General features: G+C 38.1%; 3 protein-coding genes and 1 non-coding gene across 6 annotated transcripts; 3 read left to right on the top strand and 1 right to left on the bottom strand.

Moving 5' to 3' along the window:
* Positions 37 to 5142, top strand: LOC18775997 (ras-related protein RABH1b). The gene is made up of 6 exons (XM_007209546.2): positions 37 to 350; positions 2124 to 2194; positions 2931 to 3019; positions 3335 to 3446; positions 4176 to 4266; positions 4724 to 5142. The coding sequence occupies exons 1-6, from the start codon at positions 234 to 236 to the stop codon at positions 4865 to 4867; spliced, it is 624 nt and encodes a 207-aa protein (XP_007209608.1). The 5' UTR covers positions 37 to 233; the 3' UTR covers positions 4868 to 5142.
* On the bottom strand, positions 8627 to 11716 carry LOC109949309. Its single transcript, XM_020564700.1, has 6 exons — positions 11510 to 11716; positions 11151 to 11285; positions 10011 to 10890; positions 9470 to 9916; positions 9149 to 9303; positions 8627 to 9007 (listed from the first exon to the last, which is right to left on the bottom strand). The coding sequence occupies exons 1-6, from the start codon at positions 11714 to 11716 to the stop codon at positions 8627 to 8629; spliced, it is 2205 nt and encodes a 734-aa protein (XP_020420289.1).
* On the top strand, positions 12061 to 16981 carry LOC18777930 (presenilin-like protein At1g08700). Of its 3 annotated transcripts, XM_020564364.1 has the most exons (4): positions 12065 to 13674; positions 13938 to 15077; positions 16412 to 16547; positions 16708 to 16981. In XM_020564364.1, the coding sequence occupies exon 1, from the start codon at positions 12203 to 12205 to the stop codon at positions 13583 to 13585; it is 1383 nt and encodes a 460-aa protein (XP_020419953.1). In that variant the 5' UTR covers positions 12065 to 12202; the 3' UTR covers positions 13586 to 13674; positions 13938 to 15077; positions 16412 to 16547; positions 16708 to 16981. The 3 variants fall into 3 exon arrangements, with proteins under 3 accessions (XP_020419954.1, XP_020419953.1, XP_007209122.1); XM_020564365.1 differs by lacking the exon at positions 13938 to 15077 and having other exon boundaries at positions 12061 to 13322; XM_007209060.2 differs by lacking the exon at positions 13938 to 15077.
* TRNAE-UUC lies at positions 17442 to 17513 on the top strand. The gene has a single exon. It is a non-coding gene; the product is annotated as a tRNA-Glu (tRNA).

Here is a 26637-nt window from a genome sequence, read left to right as displayed (position 1 = left end):
ACACAGGCTTCACATAACCCGACCCGTTTACATGGTTTTAGTTGTTTCTTCGTCCTTGAAAATTTGATGCGGAAAGCACAGAATTACGAGTATACAAGTTACAACCCAGGCGAAGCCACAGTCGAATTCTCCGATACCAAATTTTAATACCAGAAACCCTCTTAAGCTGAGTTACCCTTCAATTCATTCAGTTTTTTTCCCTCTCCATCTCTGTGTATCTGATCTGGGAAAAAATGGCACCAGTGTCAGCTTTGGCAAAATACAAGCTGGTTTTCTTAGGGGACCAGTCAGTGGGCAAAACCAGCATCATCACCCGCTTCATGTACGACAAATTCGACAACACCTATCAGGTACTTTCACAATATTATCAAATCCCAGCTCATTTGAATGTGAATTTTATAATTTGCAGCTCAGATCAATTTCAATGACTTTTTCTTCAGTGCTGAATGCTGATCTACTTGTTTGGATTTTTGGGTATTTTTAATTTATTTTTTGGGTTTTGTTTTCAAATCATTGGAAAACTTAAACTTATAAGACAATAAATTTTTCAAGATTTAAGTCGGCCTGTTGAACTTTCTTGCCCGTTGTCACCAACCAACCATTCAATGCTTGTGCCAAGCGTATGGTTTTACATTCGCAAGAGAAGGGCATTTTTTATGTGCTGTGTTAGAGATTGCCCATTTCAATACAAATATTCAGTGGATTGATTGGATGGCAGTAAATTTTTAGCGTACATTACCTGGTTTCATATCAGAAAAACATAAGAAATATTACAAAGGCAATAGAGTAAGTTTTTGCTAGGTTGTCGACGCGAGCTCTACTAGCAATTAATACCCATCCCTGGGTTTTGGTGATATTGTTAAAGAAACTGCAGGATTTGTTGTTGCACCTCTTGCCTGCCCACCTATTGTCACACTTAAATTGGCTTTGAATATTTGCTCCATTGGTTTCAAACCAAATTCCACCATTGCTGCTGATTGGAACATCCCACTAGGCTAGCGGCCTAGGGAGTCTTGTTTCTGTATGGTTGCTTGCTTTATTTGTTATGATTCTCTATTGCTCTTGATCTCTTTGGTTTGGTCCTTGGACCTTCTTGTACATTGTACTAAGGCACTCCCTTCCTTTTGGTTTTGAAATTCATCCAGTTATCCATAGAAAAAAGATATTGTTAAAAGCATTGTGCTTGTAAAACGAATGAACTCAGGATGTTTGTATGGATCACTATGAGGAAATGAAATTCAATATGGCTTAATGACTAGGGACTGAATTTTTGAGAGCACGATTAAAGAAATCTTGTTTATTTGCTCTCAAATCTATTGTAATCCTTATATATAACTTATATTAATTAGATCTGCTATATGCCAATAAATATCATGACCCATGTATGTACAAAAAGGAAAGCAACTATCGACCCATGCTAGGCACAAACTAAAATATAACTCCTGATCCATGGCTAATTAGTAAATTATCCACAAGTCCAGGGGCATGACCTCAGTCACAAGATATACTGGTTTTTTGTCCTTTTCTTGCTGCTTTTGTTTTGAGATTTGGGCTATGGATGGTTGCATGACATTGATTTCAGTGATAGAATCCATTATTGATTAAATTTGTTGATGTTAAGTTGATGATGATGAGGATAACTACTTTAATGGAATTGGTCGTTTAAATTGCTTGTACAGACCATTAGAGCCCTAATTCTTTGTTGACCACTTTCCTTCTTGGGAAACATTTGTGAAGGTTCTTGAATAGGCACCAGCACAAAATCGTTTTCTAACCAATTTTTCTAATTTTCAAATTAACCTGCACCATTTGATTATGTAGCTGCTGTTTCATTAGTTGAGACCTAAGCAAGATATGTTTTGGCTATTAGCTGTACAATGCTGTTAACCATCATCTAGTAGAATTTTTGTAACATAGTGCACCCCATTCTCTTAATCCACTCCAGAAGCTGGAGAGAGAGATCAGTTTTCTCTTTTGGGGTAAATCTTCAATTTCTTTTGTTCCTGTTGTACCCACTCTCCCGGTTTTATATCTTATTTTATGAGCTATCTGCTGAACCTATCTGACTTTCCAAATGTCTTCTTTGTAGTCTAATGTATACTAATTTGTTTTTTGATGATCAGGCTACAATTGGTATTGACTTTTTATCAAAAACTATGTATCTTGAAGATCGAACTATTCGACTGCAGTTATGGTAAGACTGGCACCTCAATGGTTTATTGTACTGAACCATTCATGGATGACAGTGAAGTTCATACTGTCTCTAGTTATCTGGTTCTTTCTTTGCATCTCACTCCAACTATGTCCATATTTCCGTCTAGGAGCTTGACTATGTTTTTAAAATTATATATTACATGCTTATATAGATCTTGTTGATATGTCTGTTGGTGGGTTTTTTTAACAAACATGAACTGCTGAATGCACAAATATTAGTGTCTAGGTATCTATGAATTATGCCAGACTAAATACGTTTCTGGCTATTTAAACTTTCCATCAAGGTCTGAACTGTTAGTTAGTACCTTCAGTTGGGTTATGGTTGCAATGAGGTTCCCACTGCCATAATGATACACATAGAGGGCTGAAAGTGTCATATCTTATCAGAAGAGTCCACTTGGTTTTGCATGTTTACTCTCAAGTAGACCTCACCTTATTGTAAATTTTGAAGGAGGAAACATATCCGCTGTTAGCTATATGACATGAGATTTAAAGTAAACGTAGCTGCTGTTAGGAATATACATGTAGATGTAGTACTATTAGTTGTGGGCTTATGCATATATCAGTTTTCCTGTCTCCTTCACTTTTTGGACATTAATGACCATGATCACTATTATCAGACACGTAATTGTTTTTCATATTTTGGCTTTCTAGTATTTTCCCAGACATTAGTTTGGTTTGGAAGGTTGATCCTTTCTTATTTTATATGGTGGCAGGGATACAGCTGGACAGGAAAGATTTAGAAGTCTCATTCCAAGCTACATTAGGGATTCTTCTGTTGCAGTAATTGTATACGATGTTGCAAGTATGCAAGTTTGTAATTTGTCTTCCACTTGATTATCTACCTAGAATCCACTTATTTAGTCCAGGATGAATAATTCTTGGCTTATGTAGCTGCTTATCATCCATCGGCATGTTGGTCCACTAAAGCTTGTAAATTTCATTATTATATGTGCTTCTCATGTGACCTAGATTCGTTGAAAATGTGAACTTTTATTCTTATTGACCTTTTTGGCCTTTTTTTTTTCTTATTGACTCAAATCTTGTTTCACTCCCTTATTCTTGTCATGCTACAAACATGAGGAATGTCTTTTGACCATTCTGGTAACCTGTTGTGTAGGCAGACAAACTTTCCTAAACACTTCAAAGTGGATTGATGAGGTGCGTACTGAGAGGGGAAGTGATGTTATTATTGTTCTGGTTGGAAACAAAACCGACCTCGTTGACAAGAGGTAACGTTTAGCAATAGGTTCTTCATATTTGATTTCTGGACTAGCTTGGTTTATTGTTCATTTTTCTGTCTATTCTCATTCCAATGGTTTGTTTACAGTGAATATTAGCTAACATTACGAGCACTATATTTGGTATGAGGGCTGATAACATTTTCATGAAAAAGTTTAGTATTGCATTCAAAGAAAATGGGTAAAGAATTAAAATTTCAATAAATTTTAGTGATAAGTTTACCGGCGCAAGGCAGATTGGAAATTCTGATTCCGAATGAAACCAATTTTGAAAACTACTGATTTTGGCATCATCTGTACTATTGTGTAATGTGAGAAGTTGTAGTTTTGGTGTAACTTTTGGTGATCCAAAAATATTATTTGGTAAAACAATTTTTTTTCGAAGAAACCAAATTCATTTTAAGATGGTAAAATAATAAACAGAAAAATATTATGCTTCCCCATATTCACGTTTCTTACCCACTACTCAATTAATGCACACTCACTTCTTTTCTTGACGGATTCTACTCTACCCAGCTGTTTCCCCAAATCCATTCACTTTGCCACCAACTAGTATAAGTTAATCCAAACTTCTAGTTGCATGCTTAGACGCCCAGTATGCTCTAATAAGGTCCTAAAAAGTATCAAATTCAATTATTAATTTTAAGCCACCCAATAAGGCCCTAAAAAGTATCAATCACTAAGTTTACACTACTATATTTTGATATGTAATTTCCACAGGCAAGTCTCTGTAGAGGAAGGAGAAGCTAAGGGTCGCGACCTCAATGTCATGTTCATTGAAACTAGTGCAAAAGCTGGTTTTAATATAAAGGTAGGAACTTGAATTTTTTTTTTTTTGATTTCCTATCTCTATAATAGAAAGTGAAAAGGTATGGAATGCACTTGAGGGTTCTGGGATACACTTTCTCTTTAGAGTTGTAGCTGTTGAAAAAAAAAGTGAAATGCCTGATGCACCTTTCTTTTTATTTTTATCATATTTTCGTGGATGAGGATAAAAGATAAAGGATCAGATGCTAATGCATGATCCTTGTTCGTGGGTACTGGGCATGCTCTATTAAAGTAGAAATATGTTTGGGCGGTTGATTCGACCCTTTTAGCATCTAGTTGGATAGTTCTCCTTAAATTGGGTGTTCAATCATCCTGTTCTGATTATTTTCAGTATGTAGTATGTCAATCGCCATGGTGCCTCCAATATGATGGTGTTGTCTTCACTGTTGAACTTTTCAGTACTTAATAAGTGCACGATTTCTTCATGAACCTTTGTTCAGGCACTGTTTAGGAAAATTGCTGCAGCTTTACCAGGAATGGAAACACTGTCATCAACAAAGCAAGAAGACATGGTTGATGTGAATCTGAAGTCTACGGGCGGCAGTGCATCACAGTCGCAAGCTCAGTCTGGATGCTCTTGTTAATGCAGCCTTTGCCATGAATGTTTTGCGTGCTCATGCTTTGTACTTTGCTCTTTGATTTTGCAGCCTGATCTGTAAAGGTTTCATTTATTATTTCGCATTTATTTGGAAGTATTTGTCATAGGTATAAATATTACTGGTTTGCTTGACAAAAATCATAAAACCCTCATAGATACACATGTAGCTGGAAGAGACTTTAGGGGTGTAAAAAGAACGTGATTGGGGATTTTGTTGTTTCAGTTACATAATAATTTTGCTACCTGCATTTCGTTGATGCACATTGAGTAGAACACGTTTTGATGACCAAGTATAATGACTGGAATATTCCCTAGCAGTGCGTTTGGATGAGGAAATTTAAAAGTACAAAGGATTTCATAAATGACGGAATTTAAAATGGCGGAAATTAATATTATAGAATTTGTAAAGTTTCTTATTTGGGTGACGGATTTAAAACACGGAATTTAACATTTATTAGTAAAGTTTTCTTTTTTAAAAACTCATCTCTCTTGGGATTTTAGAAATGGCGACTTTTAGATAAAATTTAAAGTTGGGATTTATGATCTCCAAATTTCATGTTTTTTCCCACGCGGAATTTTTAAATTTCTATCTTTTTTTATCCAAACACGGGAATTGGTTCATGTCAATTTAGATATTCTGGGTTTTGTCAAAATCCCACGTTTTGATGACCAAGTATAAATTTCAGTTGAAGGTGACAGCTTGCCAATCGCACCTTGTGTTTGAAAAAATAATTTGAGCACATAATCTCGAGTAATTCGTTGTAATTTACTAGTTTATAGCAATTTAGCATGAGCATGATAACAGGAAAAAAAAAAGAAAAAAAAAGAAGAAGAAGAAGCTGCAATTTCACACTAGTCTCTTCTATCAACCAACTTCTATTCTTTTTTATCTTTGATATACATACGATATTAGAGAAGAGGGAATTGAACCCAAGACTTATGGATAAATGTTTTTAACGACTTGAATTATAAGCCCTCCACAACCAAATTTTTTTTTTTTTTTTTTTGGGGATGAAAAATGGGGGGCAAAACCCCCATAAAACAACCTACACCAGCAAATAAGTAGGAACTATCCTAGATCTAGTAATTCCTAACAAATCATCAATCAAACTAACAAAAATATAAAAACCCCGGTCAAAGTTATAGCTCCAGGTCGCCAAGCAATCAGCAACACTGTTTTTCTCTCTGTAAACGTGATAAACACTGCAGCAGTTGATCTTATGCATCAGCTCCCAGCAACTAGCAACTAAGGCAGCAAGAGGATGAACATCAGTAAGGCCCTACTTTTTGATCAACTGGACAGCAAGTGCTGAATCCATTTCAACAACAAGGTTATTAATCTCTTTGTCCATAGCAAGCTTCAACCCAAAAAATAATCCCCATATTTCTGCCTCAAGAATTTGCCCCTTCCCCAAGTTCACAGCAAGCCACTGATCCAATCTCCAGAGGAATTTCTAATAACACCTCCAGCACCAATATGACCAGAGCCATTCCTCCTTGACCCATCAACATTTAACTTGAACTGGCCAGAAATAGGAGGTTCCCACTTTAGATCAACCTGGACTTTATGATTATGCTTACTCAAGACATGAGAAGCCTTAAACCACTCATGGACAACACGAACAATAAGCTGTTTAGGATCATAAGGCACATCTTCATCCCCTTGAAAAACTTGGTGATTTCTCCGTTTCCACACATACCAACAAGTAAAGATGAACACCAGACTCCAGGGGATATTACTACACCAAACTGCCTGGGAGAGAAGATTAGTCTGAAACCAAGGCAGAAAATCCATTTGAAAGAAATGGCCCTGATGACGAGGCATTAAAACTGTATTCCATATATCTCTAGCCTTATAGCAATCACGAAGAATATGTAATGTAGTTTCAATAGGCCACTCATAAACACCACAAGAAGCATCAAGAGTCAACTGTCTTCTAACTCTTTGCTCATTGGACAGAATTTTACCTTGTGCAGTAAGCCAAGCAAAGATCTTCAATTTAGGAGGTATCTTTAGTTTCCACAAAGAATTGAAACTATAATCAGGCCATGAGGGACCCTTAAAGAACAGATTGTAAGTGGTTTTAACAGAGAAAACTCCATTGGCAGTTCCTTTCCAAATCCGGCAATCCTGCAAATTACTAGCAAAACCCACAGGATAATTAACAACATGTTGAACAAGATCTTCCGTTGAAGCTCTTCGTAATTTATCCAGATCCCACCACTCATCTTTAAAAAAATTGGAGACAGAGCAATGTATATCCTCAATATGCAAGACCCCATCATGCTTCAACAAAGGCTTATCAATAAGCCAACTGTCTTTCCAAAATTTAGTAGTATCCCCCATACCAACCCTCCAACCTATACCTTGCCTTAACAATTCCACCCCATACATAACACCCTTCCAAGTGGTAGAACAATCCTGTCGAAACATCAAAGAAAAATCTAAGACAGATTTCCCTTTAAGATATTTAGACTCATAGATCTTAGCCCATAAGCCCTTGTCGTTTTTATGTAATCTCCACCCAACTTTAGTCAAAAGGGCCTTATTCATGGCAGTAGTTTTTTTAAAACCTAAACCCCCCTTGTGCTTAGGACGACAAGCTAAATCCCATTGACAGAGGTGGATCTTAAGCTTTTTCTCACTGCCACCCCAAAAGAAGTTACGATTTAATTTGTCCAGCTCTTGCCCAACACTAACAGGCAACTTGGAGGTCTGCATAACATAGATTGGAACAGCAGAAGTGACAGCTTGTATAAGAGTTGCTCTACCAGCCAAAGAAAGAAACTTTGAGTTCCAAGAAGCAAGCCACTTATGCACTTTATCAATTAAACTGCCATAGGTTAATTTAGTAATTCTAGAATGCAACATAGGCATGCCCAGATACTTACCAAGGTCCTTAATAAGAGGGGAGCCACAAATCAGACTTACCTCCTTAGCTGTCTCCTTCCTTGTATTAGGAGAGCAGAAAACAACAGATTTATCATAATTCACTGTTTGCCCAGATGCATTGCAAAACCTCTCCAGACAACTCTTTAGCACCCTAGCTTGAGTAGAATTAGCTTCAGCAAAGAGAACCAGATCATCTGCAAAAAATAAGTGAGATACAGCTGGGCCAGATTGAGAAGATTTAACAGGTTTCCACACTCCTTTTTTAACAGAATCCCCAATACGATGAGAAAGCTTCTCAATACACATCACAAAGAGATAAGGAGATAAAGGGTCTCCTTGTCTAATGCCATTCTTAGGAAGAAACTGATCAATAAGCTCACTATTCATGCAGATTTGATACCTCACAGTAGAAACACAACTCAAAATCAATTTAGTGATAGGACAAGGTAACCCCAACTCCACTAACACATGCTCAACAAACTTCCAATTTAATCTGTCGTAAGCTTTAGACAAATCAATTTTCCAGGCCATAAAGCCTGTCTTTCCTTTAGACAGCTTAAATTTATGCATCAACTCCTGAGCAATAAGGATGTTGTCTGTGATTTGCCTACCAGGCACAAAACTTACCTGGTTAGGGCTGATGATATGAGGCAGCATATGTCTTAATCTAGCAACCAAAACTTTGGAAATAACTTTATAAAGGGTAGAGCAAAGGCTTATGGGTCGAAAATGCACTGTAGTCTGCGGGCTGTCAACTTTAGGGACCAAGGTGCTTAGAGTATAGTTAAGCTTCTCTGGGATTCGATACTCCTTAAAAGCATTCACCACCATTTGAAAAATATCATCAGCACATTAATTCCACTGACTCTGATAAAAGCAAGCAGGGAACCTATCTACACCAGGGGCTTTAAGCCCACCAATATTAAAAAGACTAGTCTTAACCTCAGTCATATTAATTGGTTGAACCAAACCATGCAGATTAACCACATCAACAGGGCGGGAAAGGTTAGGGAGATCAATCACATAGTCACCAAGAGAAGTAGTAGAAAAGAGATTGGAAAAATGATCCACAGCCAAGATTTTTAAACTGTTAGCCTCCTCAATCCAAATACCATTAGCATTCTTCAACCTTTCAATCTTATTTCTTCTCCTTCTTATGATAGTAGTAGTGTGGAAGAACTTGGTGTTTCTATCACCATCTTGTAGCCAAATAATTCTCGATTTTTCTTCTTGCTGAAGAACATTATTAAAATCATCAATCAAAGAGGTTTCCAAATTACTAAGAAACCTATTAGGCCCCTTGCATTAAGCTCTCTGGATACCAGCAATTCGAGCCAACAACCAACTTTTTCTTTGGCGCAACTGTCCAAAAACATTGATATTCCAATGTTTAAGATGCTCAATTAAGGCAAAAGTCTTCTCCACAGCTGTACCATCACCAGGACCCCAAGCTTCAGAAATAAAATCATTAAACTTCGCGTGATGAAGCCACATCGCTTCAAATCTAAAGGGCCTTAAGGCAAGGGAGGCTGAAAAACACAAAGTAAGACAGATCTTAACAGGGTTATGATCCGACATGGTTCTTGGCAGATGTCTCACAGTGGCTTCAGCAAACAACCCCCTCCAATCAAAATTACATATAGCCCGAGAAACCCAAATCAACCATAGCATTGCAATCAAACCAGCTTCTAAAACCTTTCAATCTACAAACAGAAACTCCTCCTAGCTTATCATTCACATTCAACATTTTATTAAAATCACCAGCAATTAACCAAGGCAAATGTTGACAATCAGCGATAAAACTTAGATACTCCCATAGCTTTGCTCTTTTAATACCACAAGGGCTAGCATACACAGCTATAAATAACCAAGGAGACTGGCCAGGCCAAGCCACAGAAGCAGAAATAGATTGGTCTGAAGTCCCCAAAATATCAACATGAACTTTAGTGGCATCCCAAAGCAACCAAAGACCACCAGAAAATCCAGTAGCATCCAAAATTTCAAAATTAGAAAAACCTAGGGATTGAGCAATAGAAGTAGCTTTACCACCGCTTATATGAGGCTCACATATGAACAAGATGTCCATATGATGAGAATGGATCAAATCCATCATATTAGTCTTGAATTTTGTGCTAGCAGCACCTCGAACATTCCAGCAGACAATATTCATAAAAGCAAGTAGAAAGGTAAGAGGACCCCAAGGGCTAAACCCTTTATTAAATACCAACAGTCATACCTCCACCATCGTTGAAGGTATTGCCTGCCAAGTTCTCACCACATAGAATAGCTTGACCTTCCAAAAGATCCATTTTATCAGCTTGACACAAGCTATCAGAAACATTAGAGTTCAACATATCCTTATCACCCTCAGAATCAGTGCTCCCCACATTACTAGCATCTTTCTCACTTATATTAGGCGGTTGATGACCAAAGATGTAGACACCTTTCTCATGGTGACTCTTTTGATCAGTGACCCAACTAGTGATTTGATCATTAACAGGGCTAGAACAATCAAACTTCTTTCCCTGAACAACCATATTTCCAATACGAGTTACCTTTCTTGAAGACACTTTTGAAGGACCACCACCTTTCCTGAAACTCATATCACCAAGGACTTTCCCCTCAAAAGGCTTATTGGAGATATCATTCAAAGAACTTCTAAACACGGGCTTAGCATTCTTGGTTTTAGTCCATACTTTCTTGCCATGCTCCACATCAGGAAGAAATGAGCTATTAAAATTGGACTTGTCTTGCTCAACAAACACATCACTAGCCGCCTCATCTCTTCCAAAATTGTCACTAAGGTTCCTAAGCGCATCAAAACATGAGCCCTTAACCTTTGCACCAAAACCCTTACCACTAAAGGCTTTAAAATCAGGCTTAGGTCGCCTGCGAAATTGAACATTCATCCATGGACCTCTTAAACTAGAATCAGCCAAAGGATCATTCACACTAGCCCCAGCAGAACCAGTTTTCATTTTATCTGAATCATCACCAACTGTACTCTCTGTGTTCACATCTGCAGGCACCTTAACTCTCAACTCACAATTTTCTCGTTTATGCCCATATCTTCCACAATGGTAACGAATATCAGGCAAACCTTCATACTCAATGTTCTACCAATTTTGATTGATTTGTACAAAAGCCTCCAAGGGTTTAGTTAAATCTAACTCCACACACAACCTAGCAATTTACCACGATTCTGGGCTGTGGTAAGCGAATCAATTTTTAATAATTTGCCCAGCATATTACCAATCTACTTCAAGGACCAAACGTCAAAGCACTCGAGTTGAATAGCCGAGACCCTGAGCCAGGCTACCATACGGGTAATATGAGCAGTGGCTGGGCAAAAACCCGGTCTTCATTTCTGCATTACCAAATATTGTCCCGCTACGATCCAAGGACCACTAGTCAGAACAAAGTTTAGATCCTCTTCAAGATCAAATTTCACCACATAGTAATCATTAACCAAATCTATCAACTTCCATGCCCCTTTCAAACTCCATTTCTGCTGTAATCTAGCATGAATATAATTATAGGTATGAAATTTACCTAACAATTTGATAATCAGAGCATTTCTCCAAGGCTTACATAAGCGATCCATAGCCCGATCAGAGAATTGAATACTTGGCCCACGTTCTCCATGAGAAATTAGAACGTCTTCATCATCATTTAAATCATCATAATCAGCATCAAGGGAACTAATATCAATTCCCACATTTTCTCCAAACTGACCTTGTTCATCAATTTATCACGAAAGCTTTCAGCTCCAAAAGTTGAATTCGGCACAGGACCATGTTCAGATTCAGACATCACATGCTCCATCAGAGAGGGATTGGGCTGATCATCCATATTGCACACATGGGCGCACTCATCTCCAACCCGAACTCGCTTCATTGAACGGTAGGTTTTAAGGAAAACCCCTGGCGATCCTTCCTCCATAATCAAAGAGGGTGTACCCCAAGTAGAACCAGCAACAAATGATTAAGAACAAAACCTGGAAGCCGCCGTGGCCTCCAGTACGACGGAGTCAAAAACGAAATCGCAGATCTGAAAAATTCAGAAAATTTGACCGCACATGGGGCGCGTACCAAAAACTCACTTAGGCAGGCAATTTTTAACCAAATTTTATTTTTAAACAATGTATATAATCACTATAATTTATTGTGTTCTTAAACATAATATTTCAATAAACAATGTAAATAATCACTAATTTTTGTTGGACTAGTTGTCGTTTTAATTCATTAAGACCAATAACAAAATATGTCAATTTAGCAAAGCTACAGTGGTTGACCCTCTCCCTTCAGCAATCTCAGATACTAAAATCCTCCAAGTGCCCGAAAATCCTCGCACAGACGAAAATGCGGTAACCATCCCCACACAGACACCTACCAAGTGCTCGACGAAAGTCCCCAACGAAACAAAACCATGGAGTCGAGCATCCTAGAGTCGATCGGCGTTGAGATTATCGGCGTCATGTCGCCGGTCTCCATCTGCATGCTCCTCGTAGTTCTCTTAGTCTACGCTCTCTCTCCTTCCAACCCCTTTTCCGCCGCCGCCTCCGCTCCCCCGATCCGCACCGCCGCCAACCTCGTCTACCTCGAGAGCCCCTCTGACTCCGCCTCCCAAAAGCTCGAAGGCGCTCTCCTCAACGCCTTGGTCTTCGTCGTCCTCATCGCCATCGTCACCTTCCTCCTCGTCCTTCTCTACTACTACAATTTCACCAACTTCTTGAAGAACTACATGCGCTTCTCTGCCTTCTTCGTCCTCGGCACCATGGGAGGTTCGATTTTCTTGTCCATAATCCAGCATTTCTCGATACCCATTGACTCCATCACTTGCTTTTTGCTGCTTTTCAATTTCACTGTTGTGGGAGTGTTGTCTGTGTTCTCTGGTGGGATACCCATTTTTCTACGCCAAGCTTATATGGTTTGTTTGGGGATTATTGTGGCGGCTTGGTTTACCAAGTTGCCCGAATGGACAACTTGGGTTTTGCTTGTGGCTCTGGCTGTGTATGATTTGGTGGCTGTGCTGGCACCCGGTGGGCCGCTTAAGCTGTTGGTGGAGTTGGCCTCTAGCCGGGATGAGGAGCTCCCCGCTTTGGTTTACGAGGCTCGCCCCACTGTGCCACGAAATACTCAGCGTCGTGGGTCCGGATTAGAACTTTTGGTTGCTGGGGTTTCGGATTCAGGGTCAGTTGAGCTTCAGGCAGTCACAAGGGACAATGTGAATCGAAATGAGAATGAAAGTCGTGGTAATTCAGAGTACAGTGCGGTTGAGTTTGGAAGTTTCGGGAGTGAGGGACATGAGAGTAATAGAGATGAAGGGGAGAGGTTACTATCAGAGGAGAATGCACGGGATAGGCAGTCGTTAAGCAGTGATTCTTTGGGATATTCAACTGTGATTGTTCAGTCTGATAGAGCTACGCAATTTAGCAGTGGAGCATCTGAGATTATTAATGAGGAAATGTCCCCTCTTGTTGAAATGACAGGACTGGGAAATGAGAGAGAGCAGTTGAGGAGGGATGGTAGCGAAATGTTCAGTAAAGGTATTAAACTTGGTCTTGGGGATTTCGTGTTCTACAGTGTTCTTGTGGGCAGAGCTGCAATGTATGACCTTATGACTGTGTATGCCTGTTATCTTGCCATTATTTCCGGACTTGGGTGCACTCTTATTTTGTTGTCAGTGTGCCATCGAGCTTTGCCTGCTCTGCCTATATCGATTACATTGGGTGTCGTTTTTTACTTCTTGACTCGGTTATTAATGGAGCCTTTTGTTGTTGGGACAGCTACAAATTTAGTGATGTTCTGATAGTCAAATACTTTATTGGTAAGAGAGATGTACATTCAAGAGCAAAGCTGATGTTTTTGTAGGCATGAGATCTGTATACAAATTAAAAGGTATTGTTCCCTGAAATTTCTCTCTATCCTTCACATGTAATTCCTCATGGTCCATCCTGAATCAGTAACTTGGGTAATACAGTCACTTTGAGACCAAAAAAAACTATTGTGTTTTTTAGTCCCTTTTATAAGTTATGTCCATCAGCTGGCTTTCTTATCTGGTAGATGTGGGACTATTAGTTAGTTTAACTGCGACCATGTTCAGTTTGGACATATTGGCATTTTCATTTTGTTTGATATTTTTCACATTCTTATGATGATAGGCAAGAAATATAGAGAAAAACTCCAATGGTTGTGAAAGCGAAGGAGCCAAAAATTTGCATTCGAATTGTCACTGTGGATAAATGTCATCATAAAAATTGTTTGAAATCACAATGAACTCAGTGCAACTACTAACTATCTGGAAAACCCAATTCATTGTATTTGCAAGATTTGAGAAAAAAGGTTGTGCAGAAGTTTTTATAAGTCGGAAGCTTGTATTAAGTACTACGTGTGAACCATGCACTATTTTGTCCCAAGAGTCAAGTTTCAGAAGCTGGCAATACCATCGAAGTCAAGAAAAACAAATTTGCTGGTCAATATTCGTAGGACGGGAATCTTCTCTAAAAAAGAAATAGAAAGAAAAGGATGAAAATCAAATTGATAATCATAGCACATTTATGTATCTGCTATTAGCACATTTTTTTCCTGATTATTGAGATATTGTTTTTCCCATTATTTATTTGCTAATTTTCAAGGGAATAAAGATGTGTGTTGAGATAATCAGGCTCAACTTAGCTTCAAAAAGGGCCCTTTTAGTGAAAGGGAGTAATGTTTGATTATAAAGTCAATGCGTGATTGAACTACCATATTGGCTAGTTTCTGTTTATTAATTACTTTTGATCTAATGAGATTCCTAACCAAAAGGCTGAGATTGTAGCAAGCGATCTATTGTTAAACATTTAATATCTTTATCTATTTTCCTTTCTCACTAAGAATTAACACATAAATGACACATGCATTAGTTTGTTTTCAATTAATCCTAGAAGTTGCAGATCAAGACACATAGAGTTGGAGTGAGAGAGAGCAAGAGATATTGGGAGGTAGATCTAGCTTCTCCATTGCAGAGAGAGCTAGCCTCTCTCTCTCCCTCTCTCTGATTTTCATACATCATTTTGTTTCAGTTTCAATTAGGGATAGCAGAGAAAGGCTAATCGAAATCGTGAACCACAATTTTCCTTTATGCTTCTAGATTTTCTCTGCAATGAAATAGGAGTTATGAGAGGGTTGAGGTAGGCAGATTTTATTCTGATTCCCAACGATCAGCCAAACCAATCCTCTTTATCACTTGTTTGCGTTTTGAGGCTAGTGATTGGGAATACAAATTAGTGGTGCGGTGTGCATTTGAGAAATCTTGAGAAGAGGTAAATGCTTATTTTTGTGCAATTTCCTGCTATAAATGTTCAATTTCTTGATGTTTCCTGCTCTAGATTATGCATAAAAACTGTGCTTTTGTCAGTTTCCTACGAAGGTTTGTGGTTTAAATTTGGGGTGCTTGGTTATACTCAGATCGGATTAGGGAATAAAAAGAAGACTGTTATGTTTGGATAATTTCAAATGAGAATCTGAGCACATCTGTAGCGTGTCAGTGTCACTCTTCATAAACTAAAAGCCAATTTAGTAAAATTTAGAACATTACTTGTGTCGGAACTGCGAATTGCTAATTGAATATGTTATACACTCAGTAATAACTTTCTTAGGGAGAGTAATGACCAATCTCAAATGTAATGTTAATCTTCCAATCGCTTCAATTTATTAATTTGTTTGATTAAACTGTGATGTCTGTGGCCCATGTTCTCAGAAGCTGTGATTATTTACCCTTCAAACATTAGATTGTTTCTAGTAACAAAGAATGGATGCATTGTTTCAAATTGTCCTACAATGCATAAACCACTTTCGTCTGTTTAGCACTGTTTATCATTGTCTCTTGAAGGTTGAAGCGTATATGGTGTCATATAAATTATTTGAAATTGAAGGTTGAAAGATCAGTGTTAGCGGATACATTCATTCTATGATTGCTATGTATGTTTGCACTAATAAAGTGTGGCCAGTATCAGCTTCTTTTTTATTACTTTTTATCAATTTGTTGGATCTGTCATTTTCAACTTCCGCTGATATGGAAGTGGAGGAAACATTTGATTTGCTACTTCTTGGATACACATAGTTGTGGAGGAGCTCACTTCTGATGATGATTTAATTTTGATAAAAGGGACCAAAACTAATGCATAAATCTTAATTCAAAATTTAATTTGGCTTAATTACGACTATGCCCCCTTAGTTAAGATAAATGTTGTTACCATTCTTCCAGAGTTGGTTATTCAGTTTCAATAATAGTTCTCTTCTCAGTGGTAGTGAAGCTAGACATTGTATTTCATGAAGTTTATGATGTTTACCTTATGAATAATTTGATGTTTTGAGTGGGTTATATCACATCTGGGGTTCTAAGGGTAACAAAACTGATTGGGCTAGCTGGTACGATGTGCCATATCGCGTATGATGTCCCAAGGATGACAGAAGATATTTGTTTTCACTGTTTCTTCTATGCTTCTGCCTTACTACCTATGTGTTTTTCAGGGGCTGTGGGTTCTAAAAAAAATTGCAGAAAGATATTTATTTTCACCATTTCTGTGCTTCAGCGTTACCTTGTGCGATTATAAATAACTGGTTTATTTTAATTTTCTGTTTGGGTTTTTATCAGGTTATATGGAGGTCAGACCAGACCCTGGTAAATAGTACGTGAACACAGGGCAACTACTTGAAGGGGCTGTTAGAAGTGTTGTCAAAATCCAGAAGTTTTATTTTGAGTTTTGATCCAGTGACACTCAAAATTTCTGGTATGCCCCTTCTGCTTTTCTTCATAAATTCATATGCTATTCATGTCTCTGTCCTTTCATTATGACAATCCCTTCTGATTTAAAAATTCTCTTGTGGAGTAATTCGTATGAACATCTATCATCTATGTTAACTTATTTGTTTCTCCTTACCTTTCTGCAGCCACTGAATGCGAGGAGCAATGAAGCATGAAAGAAATCTTCGAAAAATGACTGATTTTGGAAACGAGCTGATTGCTGTGTAATTTTTTTTTGGTAGTAACATAAAGCTATTTTGGCTTCCCCGATTTGCAACAGGGGATAAAAGATTTGACAGTTTGCTGCTTAATTGCTTTGAGTGGTAGCAAGGCTTCTAACACTAAGTTGAAGATATGCTTACCAATTTTGTATGTATGATGTAAAATGTTGATTTAATTATGAATTTGGTTTTCTGAACATGTTCGTGTATTATACTGAAAATCAATCATATCAAATAATTATTTTGAAAATTAGATCTGTTCACCGTGCCAGAAATTACTTATGATCTAGAACTCCGTTCTGTTCTTTGTGTAACACAAGCGCAACATTCAAAAATTTTATAGCAGCCACAGCCACCAGATGTAAAAATTGGGTTATGGAAGTGGGAAGTGGAAGTTTGATTTATGTATTTGGATGGGTTTGTTGTTGGCACATTATGTAGGGCAAGCGAAGCAAGTCATTCTATAGTGAGGGCTTATACCAATTTAATTCATCGATTAAGAAATAGGGTCTTACTTAAGAGCCACATATAAGCCCTCATTATAGAATTACTGAGTGCAAAGCAAGGGCAGCTAACATTATTGAAACATTGATATGATTTTCTGATTATTTTCCGTTTATGTGTACTTATATTTTTAATGCGGATTTACTTCACAAGAATCCGTTGTCGTCCAGCGGTTAGGATATCTGGCTTTCACCCAGGAGACCCGGGTTCGATTCCCGGCAACGGAACTTTTTGAATTTCTTGCCCTTAATTTTGCAGTGGGCTTCATTTTTGACCTACGGTATTATAAAAAGCCTTTTTGTTTGAAAGCTTCTAATATAAGATGAGCAAGGCACAATGCAAGGAAAGGGACCAATGTCTTTAGCTTGTAAGGATTTGAATTTATATATAGCCAAACTATGACTTGTATTTTGAAGCTTTTGAGATTGTCTTTGTAATTTTACTTTCATTTATTTTTATATTACTCTATTTACTTAAGTTTACAATGTAAATAAGGAAGTACCTCCTATTTGGATTCAAATAAAAATACTAAAAAATCAAATTCCCACCAAATCAAAATATGAAAAATTGGTTTTAGTGCAAAATATGATTTAGGCTAAAAATGATGGGTCATTAAGTCAATATATATTTCATACTAAAATCCCATAAAATCAAGTTTTCTTATTTGATGTGTAAGGAATAAAAGCCGCCAAAAATTATCTTGAAAAAATGATTATTCTAAAAAACCATTTTTCATACTTAGTCAATATTGCACCTCCGCTAAAAAATTTCTGAGTCCACCAGTGTTTGCATATATAAGGCATTGTAAAAAGCCCTTGGCCAAGAAGTCCCTTGCTCGGCCAAACAATTTTTAGATAATAAATCATTTTTTTGATTTTACAACTGTTGTTTATGAAATTTGAATTAAAAGATCAGGTTCCGTTAGATCGTCAAATGGTGACATCTCACACCCACATTCACATATTTAAAAAATGACAACATGATTTGTCCTCACTCCATCTTGGCTGAATGATTTTGGTGAGCAGAAATAAAGCTAGGAAAGTCAGGCCAAAGAATTAATATAAAGGGGAATGCTAGCTAGCAACCTTCTCTCTGACCTTCTCTTTTGGACCTTCTTCATTTTCCTCATGACATGTGTCATTCTCATCACACTTAAAACAATGTCATTAATACATTATACAAATTAACTTTTGCTTTCCAAATTTACCCTATTCAATTGATCTAAATTTTTTTTTGACAACTTTCTTATCATCTTAATAATTTTTTTTTTATAATAAATTTTAACGTCAGTTATTTTTTTGGTCTTTGCTTCTTGTTTGTACAGGTTTTGGCTCTCCTCTAAAGCCTTTTGCCTTGGGTTGTTATAAATGTTTATCTTCATGACTATTAAAAAATAATAAAAATAGAGTAGAGCAACATATTATATTCGTTTGTATAATATGGATGGAGACCACTCTTTTGTTTTTCTTTTGTTAATCTAAACTGTAATTTATTTATTTATTTCATATTAAATTTGATTTTGATGATTTTTTATTCTTTTGCTTCTATATATTTTATCTCAAGCCTATGTTGTTAGGGGATATTTTGGTTTATTTAGTAGTATAAAAAATGCAATCAAGCAATTTCCTCTATAAAATTTATATATAAAAAAGTTACTCTGTAAACTTTGTACTATTAGGGTGCTTACGGATGCGAATGACGTCTTTTTTATATATAAAATAGAAAATTGACATTTCTTTTGAGTTTAAAAAAAAAAAAAAAGAGAAGAAAGCAGACATTTTCTATAAATATCATTCTGGTTCATTTAACTACTCTATAAATATCATTCTGGTTCATTTGGTATATACATCCCTCAAAAGATATACATAAGCATGGACACCCAAACAGTGGCCAAAATTCCAGTGGTAGATTTCTCCAATGAAGACTACTTAAAGGCGGGGACAAGTTCTTGGCTCTCTATAAGCAAAAACATCTGCCCTCCACTCGAAGAGCTAGGTTGTTTAGTCGCAATACTGCCCAGCAAAGTTTCTCCGGAGCTTCTGTTCACCCGTTTTCGATTTAATCCTGTGATGGTAGGGTAAAGTTTCCTCATTGACTTGAAAACCATTGTCTGGTCAACAAGTCAACTTTCTTTTAAGTATGAGCGTGTCACTGTTAGCAATAAAAACCTTAGCACACTTCTTAAAAATAGATAACTTGCGCCCCAAGTCACTGATTTCTAAACAAGTGATTGTGAATTTGGGCGAGGAATATCTCTCAAGTAAGTTATTTTCTTGCCTTAGACTGGTGAGGACTTTCACAATTTTTCACAATACAAATCTGGTAGTTCTGGATAGAATAGATGAAAAGAAATCAAAACTGTTTAAGCAGAACTACATATTACAAGACTCAAAAGAGAAATGTCAACTCCGAAAAAGACTACAGAACGTTGGACTCGATTTCTGCCTGGGTAGCTGCCTTTGAATTGGGTTAGAGTGGATGTGACTATGCTGGATTGGATTTTCAACACCTTCAACTGATGAGTTTCAGCTAGAAATTGATACCAATGTTTAGTTTGGCAGAGCTTTAATCTATTTCAAGCCATGGAAGGCGTGTTTGAACAGGTAGAATTGAGGCCTCTTTAGTCTAAAGAGGGCAGAAGTGGTTGGATTGATGATTACTGAGCTGGAGCTGCACTATAGTACCTATTCTGCTTAATCAAGGCTTTCTATAAATTTGTTGAGGTTTTCATATTTATAAAAATCCGGACTCTGCTTGACTTGGCTTTGTGCTGAACCAAATTTGTAACGAGAGAAATCTTGCTTTATAAAACTGTTTCTCTGAGCTGAGCTGAAATCGGAGATTTGAATTCTGGGTGATTTGTTTCTTGTGGATCAAAGAGTTTCGATTGCTTCAGTATCTGAAGACTTTCTGAGATCAATTGATCTTTTTGAATTAGTGAGTATGACTTTGAGAGTTTTTGTCTTGATTGATTTTTTTTTGCTACCCTCAATCTATTTCACCTCCTCTCATATTTATAGAAAATGCTGGAGTGGGTTTTCAAGTTTAAATAATGGGCGGCATATTTTTTTCAAAAAGATTTTCCTTTTCAATGTCATAAAGGGGATTTATTTATTTTAACAGAGAAAAACCATCAACAGTCAATTCCCATGGTGGTCTTTTCCTTGCTTTTCCTTAAAGAAAACCAACTCTTCTTCGTTCTCTGGTTGTTCCTTATAAAAAACACAATCTACCATGATGGTCAACCTTGCTCCCTACTTATCTCTTGAAAATGTAGCTTGCTTATCTCTTGGAAATATAACCTGTTTTGGTGCAGAGCTTATCTGCATATGGAGAGGGGATTTGATCTTCTTTCCTTTGTTAAAAATGGAGAAGTTCTTTTGTAAGACCTGACCTCATTAACTCCCTATCACTTCCTCTGTCTTAGTTGAGATTTTTGACTTTTCAAAGTCAGGAAGTCACGAAAAATGATATGCTGACTTGCGCTATATTTGTAGTCTGCTAAAAAAGGTATGGGCTTTTTCAGCATCTTGGTTTGATTTCTAATTCCCATAGATAAAAAGCCCAAAATGTTTTGTTCATGGGCCTTTTGACAAAAAATGGGCTGGCGTGCAGAATTTTGACCCAAACAATGCCCCTTAAGTCTGAATCTTTTTAAAAAACGGTTCCAGAATTAATGATTGGCTAATTAATGACGCACGCCATTTTCTGCCGTCGCTCTAGCGCACATATGCCTATTCAACTAGACTTCGTGGGTAAGTGACAATTTCTAACGGCTATTTAAATATGAGTAAAACCCTTCTTTTCCCGCGATCTTCTTCCTGAGTCTATAAAGAAACTTTTGAACTTCGTTACTGTTCATTACTAAACCTAGTTCTGCTCCAACTTTCAACTCCCCTTAGAATTCCTCTTTTCTTTCGATCATTCTTTAGTTTCCCTCTGTCTCTAATTGTTTTTGAAAATGTCTTCCCTAAAAACTCGCGCCAAGAGCTTCTCCTCTTCTATTCCTCCTCCCTATATCTCTGGGGTAGGTATTGATCATCATGCAATTGAAGTATGAAGCAAACTCCACCCATATGCCCAGAAGAACCTGGACAAAAATGTCCTCCATCTTTTTTAGAATACTCTTGTTCTAGGCCCTCACTGGTTTGGTACCGTGCTAGAGGAAATGGCCAATTTGTTCAAGGAATATGCTGAGGCTCCCCTGTGCTTTCAAAGCTCCTCTCATCTAGCCTCTCATACTTGGGTCAGCAAGAATTTGAGCCGTTCATATCCCTCAAGTGAAGTGAGGAATAGCACGGTGAAATGGTCAAACTGGATTGACATGCTTCTTTCGAGGCATGAAGCTCACTGGAAGAGGGCTGGGATTTACGACGCCATTCTTCTGTCCAAGCAATCTATGAATAAGGATGAGAATTTGCTGGCTGCTGCTTTATGCTTCTGGAATTCTGCCAACAACACTTTTAATTTTCGTGTGGGTCCTATGACTCTAAATCTACTGGATTTGGCTCAGATCTTTGAGTTATAGCCTCATGGAAGACCTGCTGATGCAGTTAGTGATTACCATAGAAGGAAGAATCAAGATAAGCTGGAAAATTCATTAACCATCTCTCTTGCCTCAATCAACCAGAACTACTCTTTCTCCAACTATTTGAAGAAGTTCAGCACTGAAAGGGATAGGGATCTACAACACATGATGTTCCTCCTGTACTGGCTGAATAGATTTGTCTTTCCCAATCGTTATTCAGCAATCCTGCTTGAGTATAGGCATCTGGCAGAAGCTCTGCACAATCACACTAATGTGGGGCTTGGTCTTACAGTTTTGGCTCATCTGTACAAAAATCTCCATAGCGCTACCTTGGAGAATCCATTGAATATCACTGCTCCTTGAGCATTCTGGATGATCCAGACTTGGCTGCAGGTCTACTTCCCAGAACTGAGGTTTCCAAACATTGTTCTACCTAAAGATCAAGTCATTGCTCATCCCTTGATGTCAACAGAAGTGCCCAAGAGCTCTATTGAAGACTACTTGATTTTCTTTAGGCATTGCACCGAGAGGTCTGCTGCTCAGTGGCAAGTACTGCTCAAAATGACCTATCCTTGGTTCCAGCCTGGATTCAGGATCTTTAAGAAGGAGCCAGAAGAAGAAGAAGAAGCTAGAATTGAGTTCAGGAAGAAGTTCCTGAGTGTGACGCTGCCCCAGGATATGCCTTTTGGTGGGGGCCAGCCTCATAATTATCACTTGGGAGCAGAAGTCTATCATCCCAACTTCTGTACCAGGCAGCTTGGCCGTCCTCAGCTTATTCCCCTTAAATCTTACAGAAGTTGTAATCGTGCTACCTCGTTGAGGGATTCAGATGACCTGGATGTGCACAAGGACTGCAGGTGCTCAGTGAACAAGATCAATAACAGTGTGGATGCCTTATATCCATCCCAGGAGCCTAATTCCTGCAGTTATGGCGAGTTTGATGCCCGGTGGAAGGCTCGGTTTGCTGGTCTAACAGATGCTAGCACTGCTATGAAGGTGCTTTTTGCCAATTGGGATGCTAGAACTGTCTATGCTCAGTGAATAAGATCAATGACAGTGTGGATGCCCTCTATCCATCCCGAGAGCCTAATTCCTGCATTTCTAGCGAGTTTGATGGCTGGTGAAAAGCTCGGTTTGCTGGTCTAACAAATGCTAGCACTGCTATGAAGATGCTTTTTGCCAATTAGGATGCTGGGACTGTCTATGCGAAGCCAAAAGCCAACAAATTCATAGTGCAGATGGCCAAGGGCATAAATGCTCAAGTGATTGAAGATAAAATTGCCAGTTCGGCCCTTTTTGCTTTGGATTTCTGTATTCTGGGATATGTCTTAACTCTATTCTGTCTGTTGTTTTTTATCCTTCTATGACAAGCAATCTTGGGGGACAAGTTGTCCAAGCTAAGGAACTGGTTGGTGTGTTCCTGAATTCCGTCTTTATGCTTTTTCCCTGCTAGACTGCCTGCTAACTTCCTTTTATTGTGCAATCACTTCTGTCATTGCTGCTGGAAATCTGGAGCTCCCTTTTCAGGATGAAGATAAGCAGCTTGAGTCTTTGGCAAGGAAGGCTCCAGAGGTGACTCCTTCTGCCAAAAAGAACAAGATAAAAGAAACTGCCCAAGCTCAGGATAGTACTGTCCAGCCTGATCTTCCAGGTAAACTTTTGAGAAATAAACTCTTGATGCTTCTGTTATGTCCATTTGATTTGACATTTCTAACCCTGTTCTCTACATTTTACCATTGAAAGTCCCTCTCCTCCTTTTACTAAGACAAAAAGGCTTAGAAAAAGAGCTGTAGTGGAGTCTGAGGATACAGAAGAGACTACAGCAGTTCCTACAGCTACCTCTGAGACTGATGAAGAGCTGCGAGAGGCTTTTGAGGCTGTGGAGAAAGAGACAGATGTCTTGAAATTGGATAAGGAGAAATTCAAAGAAAGAGAAGAAGAGGTGAGATTCCTTTTCAGTTTTTTAGCGCAGAATTGGTCCATCTTGGATTGTATTTCTTCTGACTTGACTTCTGTCCATCTGTTAGGAGGAGATCGCTACCGAAGTGATAGCAAAAAGTATTGAGCTGGCCAAGAAATAGCAAGAGGTTCAAAAGACAGAGCCTACAAGTTCAGAATTGGCCCTATTTGATAAAGTGGAGACGTAACACTTTTTTTATAATAGGTACTTTTTGTTTTGCATAATTTTTCCATTACTGAAAGGTTGGGCTTGTGTTTCAATTGCGCACCGTATGTATTTGACAAAATCCTTAAATGAGTGCACAAGTGATTTTGTGATGTTATTTTTCCTGTGTGGTAGGTATAAACTGTTATTAGCCTGAATTGTTCCCCCAACGATTTGATATGCTTCACCGTGGGTCTCCATGGTGGTTTCTTTATCATTGGCGGGCTCACAAAAAATTCTCCAAAATCCTCTTGTGCATGCTTATCAATATTTGGTATGGGAAGAATAGGTATGTTGTAACACTTTCTAAAATATGCTTGCTGGCGTGAGCCATAATTCAGGGATCCTGTGATGCTTGATTTCCTGCTGTAATTCACGTTACCTAATTAGAATAATTAGCTAGTTAGAATTCCTCTTGTAGAAATATAATATCTATCACAATTATTCCATCCTGTGTTTAGTTTGAGTTGGTATCAAAGCCGGTTAACCCTAGTTTCTCAAACAAAAATACAAACCCTACCCATCAGCATCCTCTAGCGTCAAATACAAGAAAAGAAAGGAAAAAAAAAAACCTAGCTACCGCAAAACAGTGGCTAAGTCCTTGTCATCACAAACCTAGTGCGACAAAAGACTCCTGCAACACCAACCCGTCCAAACTTGTTCTCTCTCCTCCATGACTTTCGAAAATACTCCAAACAACCCCACTGTGCTTCCAGTGCTTCAGAAACCAGCAAAAATCTTGACATGGCTCAACCAATTGTTATAGTTCGCAATGATACTTCCGTTGCTTCATTCACCATACAGTTGAATGGAAAGAACTATAGCACTTGGTCGAAGATGATGTTGCTTCATTGTCAGGCCATGGGAAAAGAGGTTATCTGACATTGAAGGTGGCTCAAGTGGAGGAAGACGCTCTGGGCCTTGATTTGTGGTGTATTGAGGACTCCATTGTTAAAGGATGGTTGATAAAAAACTATGGAACATGATTTGGTAGAATTATTCTTAGATATATCAACAATTAAAGATTTATGGGGGAGTACAAGCCATATGTATTATGACACGTCTGATGAGTAATAGATTTATGAATTACGGTGTAAAGCAACTCCTATTACTTAAGGAGGTCGCGATATTGCATCTCACTTTGTTGAGCTCAAGAGTTTTTGGTTGGAACTAGACCGTCGTCGTCCAATCAACATGAAGTGCCCTGATGATGTGAAGATTCGACAAGTTGAGATACATAAAGACATTATTTTTGAATTTGATGCAGGTCTGTATGATGAGTTTGATAAAATTAGAGCAGATTTGTTGAGGTTGTGTCCATTGTCAAATTGGAGGAGTCGTTTTCTTTTGTTCTTAAAAAGGCCCAACACCGGGAGACGATACTCAAAAAGGATGGAAAGACTGAATCCTTTGCTGTAATGGTTTCCAAAGCCTCAGCTGCTAGTTTTTCTTTTCCAAGTCCAAGAACTAAGGAAAAAGAAAATATGCATTGCATTACTGTAATGGGAACCATCATACAGAGACCACGTGTTTTCACAAGAATGGGGTTCTGGAGTGGTTCCTTGAACGCCAAAAGCAATGAAAGGCGGCACACGCGAAGAAAGAGAATGGCGGGAGCGGTGTAGCTACTGTCGTCGCCGCCTGCCAGTCTTCCGTCAGCCCGATCGCCGGTGCTACCTCGTGTATCTCAACCTTGCCCACGATAGCTCCTTCAGTTGATGATTCTCTTACTGTTCTTTCTCAATTATCCATTCCAGAGCCTGCTGACTGTGAAGGTAATCAGGGAAAAGCTTTGGTGCTTTCCGACTAATGAGATACATGTTGGATTATTGATTCAGGTGCTACTGATCATATGACCTATGATAAATCCTTTTTTCATTCTATGACTGCTCCTACTAAAATAACAATGTTTACTGCCAACAGTGCTACTTTTCTTGTTCCTCCTTTGTCTCATAATTTATTATATGTTGGGCAAGTTATCGAACAATTAGATTGTTACGTACTCAAGTTCTCTTCCTTTTGTTTGCTTCAGGATGTTCAGACCAAGGAGATCATTGGGCGTGGTACTAAGAGAGGGGGGCTTTACTATGTGGATCACATTGCATTGGGCCATGTTCATCAAGTTCGAGGCGTTGTCGGTGAGAAGCATAAGAAGATTTGGTTATGGCACCGGCAGTTGGGTCATGACTCCTTTGCTCATTTGCAGTATTCGATTCAATCTTTATCTTGTGGAGTAAAAATTTATTATTTTCAGTGTGAGACTTGTATTCTTGCAAAAAGTCATCGAACTTTTTATCAACCTAGTTTGAATAAAAGCACATCTCCTTTTGATTTAATCCATTCAAATGTTTGGGCTCCATCTCCCATTACTACTGTCTTTGGTGTTCGGTTGTTTGTGATCTTCATTGATGATTGTACTCAGTTAACTTGGCTTTATGTTATGAAGCATAAAAGTGAAGTTGGTTCTTTATTCAAGAATTTTTACTAGATGATTCAAACAGAATATTCTTATTCGATTAAAGTTGTTCGTTCAGATAATTAGGGGAATTTGTTAACCATAAACTCGCAGACTTCTTCACTAAAAAATACATTCTCCATGAAACTACGTGTACGCAAACTCTAAAATAGAATGGTGTGGCTAAACATAAAAATCGCCATA

Source organism: Prunus persica, chromosome G5 (assembly GCF_000346465.2).
Source record: "Prunus persica cultivar Lovell chromosome G5, Prunus_persica_NCBIv2, whole genome shotgun sequence".
NCBI classification, from domain to species: domain Eukaryota; kingdom Viridiplantae; phylum Streptophyta; class Magnoliopsida; order Rosales; family Rosaceae; genus Prunus; species Prunus persica.
This window is presented reverse-complemented; position numbering and strand designations above follow the sequence as displayed.

Excerpts from the sequence above, each read along its gene's own strand:
- LOC18775997 (XM_007209546.2), top strand. The coding sequence starts at position 234 with ATGGCACCAGTGTCAGCTTTGGCAAAATACAAGCTGGTTTTCTTAGGG. Across the intron at positions 351-2,123 it reads AATTCGACAACACCTATCAG|GCTACAATTGGTATTGACTT; the intron begins GTACTTTCACAA and ends TTTGATGATCAG. Across the intron at positions 3,447-4,175 it reads ACCGACCTCGTTGACAAGAG|GCAAGTCTCTGTAGAGGAAG; the intron begins GTAACGTTTAGC and ends TAATTTCCACAG.
- LOC109949309 (XM_020564700.1), bottom strand. The coding sequence starts at position 11,716 with ATGGAGGAAGGATCGCCAGGGGTTTTCCTTAAAACCTACCGTTCAATG. Across the intron at positions 9,917-10,010 it reads TACCTTCAACGATGGTGGAG|GTGCTGCTAGCACAAAATTC; the intron begins GTATGACTGTTG and ends GGAATGTTCGAG. Across the intron at positions 9,304-9,469 it reads TTCTGTTTGTAGATTGAAAG|CCTCCCTTGCCTTAAGGCCC; the intron begins GTTTTAGAAGCT and ends TGTGTTTTTCAG.
- LOC18777930 (XM_007209060.2), top strand. The coding sequence starts at position 12,203 with ATGGAGTCGAGCATCCTAGAGTCGATCGGCGTTGAGATTATCGGCGTC.